Source organism: Pygoscelis adeliae, unplaced genomic scaffold (genome assembly GCF_000699105.1).
Source record: "Pygoscelis adeliae isolate BGI_AS28 unplaced genomic scaffold, ASM69910v1 Scaffold57, whole genome shotgun sequence".
NCBI classification, from domain to species: Eukaryota; Metazoa; Chordata; class Aves; order Sphenisciformes; family Spheniscidae; genus Pygoscelis; species Pygoscelis adeliae.
The window spans coordinates 15,847,847-15,857,981 of NW_008825615.1; the positions used below are offsets into that span (position 1 = coordinate 15,847,847).

Consider the following 10,135-nt stretch of genomic DNA (forward strand, 5'->3'; position numbering starts at 1 on the left):
CTGCGGGGCAGGGGGTGCCGGGCTGCTCCCGCATGGTGTGGTGGAGGGCTACTTGGCACCACGTGAAATAAGCACCCGCGCTTGTAATTGATTAGCTGTAATTAGCATTAATTTTAACCTAGCATAGCGTAAGTTGGAAGAAAATTTACTTCCCCCCTACACACACACACGCTTTCTGCCGTGAGTCTAAAGTGGAGCACTAAGAAAGTGGTGCTTACTACTCTTGCCGGCTACAACCACAGTGATGGTCAGGGGTTTGTTTGCATTTTGTGCTTAACCAGTTGGGGTTTTGACTCCCCCAGGTTCTCACAAAAGCAGGCGCCGCCCGCCTCGCATCCTCTCCTCTCTGGCCCCCGATAACCTGGTGACAGCAGCAGCCAGATGCACCAGCTGCTTTTGAAGAAAACGCAGTAAGTCTTGTAGAAAACAACGGTGTAATAACCTTCCCAGAGAGGGAGTTTCTTAATAAGCCATAGCACGTAGTGAAGTATTTATTCCTTGTTTTTGAAAAAGTGCATTTTATCCTAAAGCTTGTGAAGATCTCGTCGTTTCAAAAGAAGTGGATGCTCAATACCTTCTGCAAAGATTCTGTTTCCTTTGCCAGGCTTTAACTGGGACAAGCTTTGTCCTTTGCTGTTTACCTCATGCTAGCTGGTTTTTAGTGTGTGTTAAAAATTGTATCCTGAATAGTTCAGTAAAATAAGACTGGGGGAACGACACTAGGTTGAAGTACTGTGGCAATGTTCTCTTCTAACTGCCTCAGGGGTCCTGAGCTCCGCAGTGTGACATATTTGACATGCATCATAGCTTCTGTGTCCCTAAATGAGACCAAACGGTCTTTCATTTCCTTCCCCCCTCCAGAAGGGTGGGGCTGGAGGGTCATGGCAGCTTTTCTGTCAGGGCCCTCCATCCTGATCAGTGTGTACATTTCTGTCGTCACTGAGTAACTGCATACGCTACCCTCAGCTCAGGACTACCAGAATAGAGGCACTTTCCCCATCATGGCCTCTTTTGGCAGGGAATTTTTCTGCTCTAAACCAAGCAAACCTAGATCGGACAGAAAATTGAGGAGGAAGCTTCTGTTTTGTGATGCCTGTGACAAGGCCACGTGGAAGAGAATAATTCACCACGATACAGGGAAGAGAAAGTAATCCAGCACAACACAGAGAAGGTAAAGCTGATGCCAGCAGGGCAGAGCCAGGTATGCAGGAACAAGCGCTCTGGTGTGGCTGGAATGGCGGGACGGGTTGGAGAGTCGATCCAGACCTGCTGCTTCACAAAAGGTGACTGCAGAGAGCGACTAGGATTCAGAGCAACTAGGTGTGTTTGGCTAATGAGACTGCAATCAGGAGTGGAAAATGTAGATGGGCAGTCTGTAGAATAAACAGTGAACTGGGACTGGGAAATGGTGGAGGACTGGGAAAATACAGGGAAATTCAGCTGGCTGGGCTTAAGGCAGAGTATGAGCTTGTGAGATGGGGTTAAAGACTCAGTGAACAGCCTGAAGAGATGAGTTGCAGTGAAAATGTGAAAGGAATAAATAATCTTCATATAAAGGATTGAACTTGGGGCCTCTGATTCCATATATGTAAAACCGTATCTTTACTTACAGGACTATAAATTCACTCACAGTTTTGAAGAACTTGGATATTATAATGATTACAAAATCTGGAGAAATGAACAATTCTACCTCTGGAGGATGGTTTGGCTATCGTGATAAATAAGAACTGAAGACACACCTTGAATGAAAAGGAAAATAAAATATCAAGCTCATCAAGAAATAATGCACATTCTATGCATCGAATGCAACAGAAGTCTAGTGGAAAAGTAGTACCTAATCTCATAGTTGAACTCAGACAAGCAGTCTTAGTCTGGCACTTCTTGATATATTTAAGTGGTTGACTTCACAACCTTAATAATACTCTTTCAGTTTAGGATTTGTGGGGCCCTTTTGTATATGTGTTTATGTACATAGCTATTCTACATAGATGTCTATTCCTCTCTTGAATCTGACTCAGTCCTTTGCCCCAGTGATAAAAATAAGCACTGAGATCCTTCAATTCATTAGGCTTATATATAAAAAGACGTCTTTACCAGTTTTAGAACAGTTGCCCCTCGATTCCTTTGAAGCTTTTTTTCCTCCTATAGTACCAATGAGTAAATAAGACTACCTGTCTTTGCTGTATTTTATATTTCACATGTTTTTAACATGCCCCCTCTTTTTCCTTTTTTGTTACACTAATATTTGAATTTAATTTTTTTCTTCCATTTGATGCTTTTTCACATTCTTAATCTGTCACCATCCCACACCACACACACACACATGTTCACACACTTCGTTTCTGCTTTTGATCGTTTGATATTTTCAACAGACCCTTTTAATACAGTTTCCTCTCTTTATCAAGTATATGTTATCAAATGTATAGATACTGTTTTAGTTTTTAGTCACACAAAAAGTACAGAGTCTCTTGTACGAAGACTTAGGGCTTGTTTAATTTCCTAGTATAATTATATCAGTATGATATGGTAATATGGTGTTGAAATGTCTGCAACTGAATGAAATCCAAACTTTTCAATTCAAGAAATGAGTATGCCACAATGATTAGATCTGGGACACTGCCACCAAGTCCTTGCTTCACTTGATTCATAGGCGCTTTTTATCCTGGATCATTCTGAATTGTGCCACAGGAATTTGAATATTGGTCTTTCACATTCCAGACTACAGAGGCAAAATAAGAAAAATGTTCTGATCCTTGCTGCAATATGTAATTTCTAGTCCTATGAAAGCATAGGCCCTAATTACATCTCCTTTAGCTGAAATGCCAGTCTATCAGCAGAATTAATTCCTAGTCATTTTACTTTCAGCTGGAAGAAGCAAATTCACCCCATTTAGGGTGATTAGGACTCCATTTAGGACTTCAAACCTGTTAAGGTATTTTCTTCCATAGAACAGCCTTGAAGTTGTAAAAGACTAAACAAGCCTGCAATTTTGGAACAAAACATCAGTCTGCCATGCCTAAGGAGCTCAGTCTGTTTGGTGTGAGCATAATTATTTGGTGTGAACCTGATTGTTCTGGTGTTAGGTTCTTCTGCCAGTGGTTGTCACCTCTAAAGTGGCCAAACTCACCAAACTCTGGAAAAATACCAGACTTTCATCTTACGGTGAAAAATACCTGTGACTGTTCCTCTAGAAGGAACCATAAACTGTGTCGCTAAGCTCCAACTCTGAACATTAAGGGATTTTCTCGTAGTGCTAGTCACACGGTGGTGTTTCACAATTCTGTCACCCACTCACTGTAATTATCAGTTAGACTAAGCAAAGCCAGATAACATTAGATACAAATCACACTGCCTCAAGGTTTAGAATTTTAACCTTTACAGATGGTCTTATCTTCAACAATATCCTGGGAGATGATTTATTGGTATTACCTCTCTTTATATGTATTGAGAAACAAGGCACAGATGTTAAGGCCAAAGGACTAGATCCAAATAAGGATTTAAGCACCTGAATTCCTGGAGTCCAGGACTCTGAGTGGGTATCTAGGCTTTCTATGCAGTACACGTCACGCAGAGAGCTAAGCAGCACAGAATGGGATCCACAGCAATCATCAGTCCGAGCAGGAAGTTGATTAAAAGTAGTAGGCTCAATGTGTATTTGTGTAAAGTCAGGTAAAAGGACATGCTGAGGATGGCGTTGTGGCCTAAGTACAGCCTCGCAGGACCTCATTCTGGATTTCAGAAACACATCTGTCAACTTGAGATGCATAACCCACAGATCTCTCTCTCAGAGTTTGGTAACACACTTTTTAATATGTGCCAGAGAAGATGCCAACATCACCTCCTATTTCCACCCACATGGATAGAGAACTGGATTAGACATGGATTCAGTTTGCTGAGGGTATCAAACTCGTAGCTCGCATCACCAAGGAGGGTGACCTGCAGGGTAAGAATAATGAGCATCTCTTATGTTGAAGATGCATTTACTTAGCAATTGTTTAATGTAACATATAAAAATAATTAGATTAGATTACTGGTAGACTAGTTTAGATTACAGTTAGACTAGTTTAGACAAGTATACTAGTTTAGATTACAGGTCTAGATGTGTGCCTTTTCTCTAACAGTGACCATAACCTCCTGCATCTCTCTGTGTTTGCTCTAGAAGATGAAGGCTTCCTTGAATCCTGCAGTCATCTCCAATCTCAGGTGAGACTTGCAGTAGTTCGTGTCCATCCCTGACTCTGGCCTTGCAGGGCTCCTTCTTGTGCCTCTGTCCCAGGGGACTCCTTGGCTACCTCTCACACAGAGCATGATAAGGCTGTACAACATCTAGCTGGTCCACCTCAGAAACATGTCTACATGCCTGTGCTCTACTCGTTCCATTCCTCACCCTCATGTCCTACTCGGAGACTATGTCTTTTATCACCAGAAAATGGTGAGGAAGCCCAGTGGGCCAGCTTGTTTTCTGAGATAATTCCATGGATCACAGGAGGATTTTCCATCTTATGTCCCTGGGTGGCAGTGGGCATGGTTGTGTTTATGGTGTGATTTACAGAGTCTTCTGCATCGTGCCCTTGCAGTGAAAGGGAAACTCAAGTTCAGCTGTACATTAATTGAGGCAGGTTTCAGTCCTTCTCTGCCTCATATGAAATCTCTTCTTGAGGATCTGGCTATACTTTTCTCCTCTATAAGTCAATAAGAATGGCAGATACAGAAGAAGTAAGGATGGGGCAAACATCTCCCATGCTCTCCCAGCCTTCTCCAAGCCTCCCATTTGTGGTTCAAGGTCTAGAGACAGATATGACTGCTACATATACAGCAGTAATCACCAACAGATTTATCCTACATGTAGCTACCCATTCTTCCCTTTACCTGCATTGGCTTTTAGCCTCCACAACAACCTTTGGCAAGCAGTAGAGTCATCTCCTTTTGTTTTGAACCTTCCTTATTGTAATTTCATTTTATATACCTTGGAGCTTGTATTGAAAGAGAGAGAAAATTCCTTTCCACTCTCCTATTTGTGCCACTCATGATTTTTACAGATCTCTATAATATCCCCTCTAGGCTGTCTGTTTTCCAGACTGACTTTTACTCAGTTGTGCCCCATATGAAAGTTGTTCTATAACTTCTATCTTGCAGGCATAGCCAGCATAATCTATGGCATTTGCTAACTTTTAAGGTTTCACTTTGCAAGTGATTCTTCTTTTACCAAAAATAAATCCTGAAATTTCATGCGAGACGTTATGTTCACTCTTATAGGATTTATCCATAAAAACAACTTTCAGATTCTCTGCTACAGGTCTAGTATAAAATGTCACCATTTAATAAACCAAACTAGTAAAGGAGGAGAAACACACTTTGCCAATGGTTCTAAAACGTATTTGATGACCCTACAGAAATGGTGATTCTCAAGACTCTTTACAGATTGTGGAGGAAAGTGTTTTAATAAACACAGACTCTTTTGCATCAAGCTAGATCCCTATCACCTTTCATCTGCCTCTAAGTTTTCTCCCTCCTCTTGTTAGAGTCTTTAACCTGTTTCCAGCCTTCACCCTGTTTCCAGCCTTCACCCATCAAACTCTCAGTCTCCCTTCCAAAATGCATCCTTTGTTCTCAGCTCTGCTTTGTCTCTATATGTTTTTTCCCAATCTCCTTCCCAGGCAAACCTAGCTAATTCTACTCCCATGACTCCTGTGCATCCCATTCACATTTCTCACACAATGTCAGTATCTTTTTCCTAGTGAATCCTAGTTTGCTCTTAATTTCCCTCGAGAGCTCCTAATCCTGTTATCCACTCCTCTGTATGTCAAAGTCTCCTTGCGCGAGCGATTCTAATTTTTACTTCCTGCCTACTTGGTCACAGTCCAGTCTTTCCTCAACAATTCTCAGCCACAGCTTCACCCTTGACCAGCAGTTCTAGCTTTGCTTTTTTCCCCTCCTTTGGTGAAGCTCTCATTCCCTTTGTATGTAACTTGGGTGGACTCTTCATCTGTGGCACTTGGGTGCAGGCAGGGAGAGCACTGAGAGAATGGCAGAAATAAGGTACTGTGGCACAGCCTGTTGCCTCCCTCCAGCTGGTCCTTGGACAGCCCGAAGCAGACAAAGCATGCTGTCTCTCAGAAAGGACAGCATCTATACAGCCCGTTCAGTGAGAACAGGATTTGTGCATTTTAGTTGGTAGACTCTGGGTTCTCTATTATGCACTTGCAAACAGATTTATCAAATGTCTGTGACTTGGCCAAATTTGAGCCGATTTTCACAGTAGCAGAAGACACATCCGTAGCTTAAATGCTACTCACTACCTTATCAAATTTCAAATTCCTGTTCAAAGGCCAAAAGTAGTAGAAAAGAAAAAGGTTATGAGGATAATAACACCAGCAGAATAGCATATTTTCCATAGCTATGTTCCCTAAAAGAATGCAATTTAGGAAATTTCAACCCCAAATTTTAAAATAGGCAAAGAAAAGACAACAAAGAAAAGCCCCCTGACATTTGAAATGAAAATCTATTAATAAAAACTGAACTGACTTTAATACCAGGTGATGCTACAGTTCTTGCCTACAATTAGGGCTGTGTTCAAAGTAGAAATCCAGCTGAAGGACGAGTTAATATTTACATACAGAAGCCTAAGAAACCTGGGATCATAAAAGACTTGGGAAAAGAACTTACGTGGTGTGCTTAGGTGTAGATACAGCTGCTCGTGTTTAGCAGAACCAGGAAAGCCAGTTGAACTGTATATATGGGTGTTTAGGGAAGCATTGGTTACCTCCTTCTATCTAAAGTTCTAGTTCTGTACTACCCACAACCACGTACGAGGGCTTTCTTCATAGTAAACCAGCATTTTTGTGTGGCTTCAGTATAACAAGACTGTAGCACAGAAGTATTTTGCTGTAGGATTCTATACCACTGCTGCAATTAGAATGGTTAGGTAAGTAAGGTCATCCAAGACTGACTGTATATTGTCTGTGTACCTTGACCATGAAAGAAGCAGGTAGGCTTGCTGCTAACACTTAGCAGCTTTAGGAACATTGGGTTCAAGTCCTGGCTCAGATATAGGCTTCCTATCTGCTGTTGTACAAGTTATTTTGGTTTCCCGTTTATAAAATGAAAGTAATGCTTATCTCATAAGGTCATTGTAATGGCAAATTAATTAAGTTTAGAGGAAGGATACTCTCGTGATTAAGGGACGGCATGGAATCTAAGTTTGCCTCCTGACTGCAGACTTTCTATAGCACCTGGCATAAGTTACTTCATATCTCTGTGCCTCAGTCCCTCTGGTGTAAAATAAGGACAGTATTTCCTCCCCACACCCTTTGTTTAGATTGTGAGCAGAGCTGGTTGGAAAAATTCTGACATGTTTTTAATTGAGCGTTTGCTGACTCATCAAAATCTAGTGTTTCAATGAGAACCCTACCCAGCTTCCTGACAGCTTGCTGACCTGGTTCCTTGGCAGAGATCTGGGAAGTGCCGGGAGCCGTGGCTCTCAGGGCTTCCAGGCTCATTCCTCCTTGATAGCTGGAGCTCTCAGTGTCCACAGCTGTGGGGCAGCCTGCTGCGTGGGGACTCCCATTGCTCATGGCTTTGGGGCAGCCCACCTCCAGTTCCCTGGAGCCGCAGTTTCACGCCTTTTTTTCTAAATAGGGGATTGTTCCCAACAGAAAGAAACCATATTCTGAAATAACACAGCCTTCTGCAAAACAAAGTTACCCTTCTCTATTCAGCTTTTCAGAGCACGACTGCCTTTTGCTTTAATGCAGGTACATTGCGTAAGACAAGGAGACGTATAGCCCTCTGTTTAAGAAGCAATAAATCATGTAGAAAGAAGACCAACACAGCAGTTACAGTTAATCCTTTCACTGCTTCCCACAATACTTTAGTCACAGTTTCCAGTTTCAGAACACTAGACACATTGCTCAAGCCATTCGCCTACGGATGGGACCCTGGTGTAAGAACAGGGCTGAGAGTAGCTGGCTGATCCTCACTCTACTCAATCCCTCTTCCTGTAATGGGCAGGTGATACCCTTACTCTGTCAAGGGAAGGTGATGTTCTTACCTGACATTGTAACACCGAAGAAAAAGGGTAATATACATAATATTTTAATAATATATCCAGCGTCAGCAAAACTAATCTCTGTTCATCACCAAAGGAATAATCGGAGACATACAGCAGTCAATGACTTCACAGAAGATGCACACACGCAAAGTTACAATTCTATGTATGTTCACCTGTAATTCGTGAATGAATAGATGTAACAGGGTAGAGAGTTGTCCCCTCTTCGGCTATAGGCCATCTTGATCTCTGTATCCTGCAAGGAGCTACTCAAGAAGAGAAAAATAAACCAGTTTATATACAGATATATGTATGGAAACAACCATCTCAATGCTCAAAGGCACTGATGGTGAAATCGCCAGGCCCAAAATGTCTGTTGGTGACATTGGTAATGACTTTCTGTCTTGAGAGAAAAGCATAGAAATGCAAAACTGACAGATCTCAAGAGATTATCAGCTTCAGGCCCCCTGCATTAAGAAAAGTTCAAACATACCTAGTTAGTCTTACATCTGTTACCAGACTTCTTCCCTGAAGTTTCTTCAGTCTTCTTTATCCTGGAGCAAACAAATCTATTTTCTTCAATCTTTTATTTCTATGCCACAATTTCTAAATCTCTTCTCATACTACTTTTTTCTTGACTCTCCCCATTTTGTTAACTCCTCCTTAAAGCCCAAGTTTGAAAACGTCCCCTAAAAAGACCAGAGCAGAAGAATTATTTCATGTTTTACAAATGCTTTCTCTTGGAGAGATAAGAACCAAGCAGCCAGAAAGGGGGAATCAAAGTGATAAACCATGTGTGAACACCCAAGACCACTGGAATCAAAGTGATAAACCATGTGCCAACACCCAAGACCACTGGTATTCTACCTGAGAAGACATTCTGAAGGGAACAATATGTAAAAAAAAAAGAAAAGAAAGAGCAGTGTTGTTCTCTCAAAGGTGGCTGCAGTATAAGGAAGGACAATCTCCCACGTATACTGTGGCCTGTAAAACCGAGGACATAATATGCCTTAGACCTATTCTTTGTGAGATACACGTAGCTCCTCCTCTCAGACATAATCATTTCAAGTATCTTCAAAGTTCTGGAGAAGAGAAGTTAGAAACATAGCTGGAAATCATTATCACAGACTGCAGAAATTATGTTCTTTCTCCACAGGGGCCTGCAGGGAGCTGCTATACAGGTACAACAGTGATTGGCAATATAATCTAGCGTAAATGCAAATAAGTAGAGTTATCCAATCCTACTTTGGGCAATATAAAATTTATTCATTTCTCATTAACCTACTTGAAATGCCTGATGGAGGAATTTATTGACTTTTTAAATTACTGCTCATCCACCAACAGTGCTTTCATGGTCTACTGAGGGTAGGCAGAATGTGCTGCATGCATGAAGAAAACAGATAACATTGATTCTGCAGCTTGCAAGATTTCAATTATGTCAATACATGGCACTATATTTAGGAAAGGAATTCTGGATAGCTTGTCAATCTGACTTCACAGGACTTTAAAATCTATTTTTGATGGAAAAAATGATTAAAGAGACTAAAGTTGCTGTAAAAGACGGTAAAATGTAAATTGCATTTGGCAGCAGTAGTTCATACCAGACAAACTTTGTATCTTTCTTCAGTAAGGTAACTGAAAAAATGCAATAGAGTTGTCAGCTTCTGTAGAGGACCTGATACAGTGCCAAAATTATTAATTAAGGTGGAGAACTTGAAGATTACCTGAAGAACTGTAGGCAAGGTGAGGAACTGGCTAAAGAGAAAAGAGAACTAGGGTGAAAGCAGAGTTCCTCAAAGACTGGTCTTGAGCCTGATACTGTTAAATGTTTTCTGTAAGGACTTTGCCACAAAAAAGTAGGTCTGTGCTATTGTTATTTCCTAATGGCACAAAGCTGAGTAGCTGGGTGAGGACAGAGGAGGTAGGAACATCTGCCCGTAATGGCAATGGCCCATCAGACTCGCGCTTGGGGTGTGCTGGTGGACACAACGAAATTATTATCAAAGCTATGGGCCTGCTTAAAGAGAAATAAAGTTATCATTCCTGTTTTTCTAAGTTGCTTATCTTGTTCATTTTGACATGGCTGAC

General features: G+C 41.4%; 1 protein-coding gene across 1 annotated transcript in view; it reads right to left on the reverse strand.

The window, feature by feature from the left end:
* Positions 1-7,574, reverse strand: part of AGPAT5 (1-acylglycerol-3-phosphate O-acyltransferase 5) — a 69,274-nt gene extending 61,700 nt beyond the window's left edge. The window contains exons 1-3 of the mRNA XM_009333259.1: positions 7,412-7,574; positions 4,401-4,570; positions 3,856-3,936 (exon numbers count right to left, since the gene is read on the reverse strand). Of these exons, the coding sequence (XP_009331534.1) occupies positions 3,856-3,936; positions 4,401-4,570; positions 7,412-7,574 (414 nt within the window). The remainder of the gene's footprint in view (positions 1-3,855; positions 3,937-4,400; positions 4,571-7,411) is intronic.
* Positions 7,575-10,135: the final 2,561 nt, after the last annotated feature.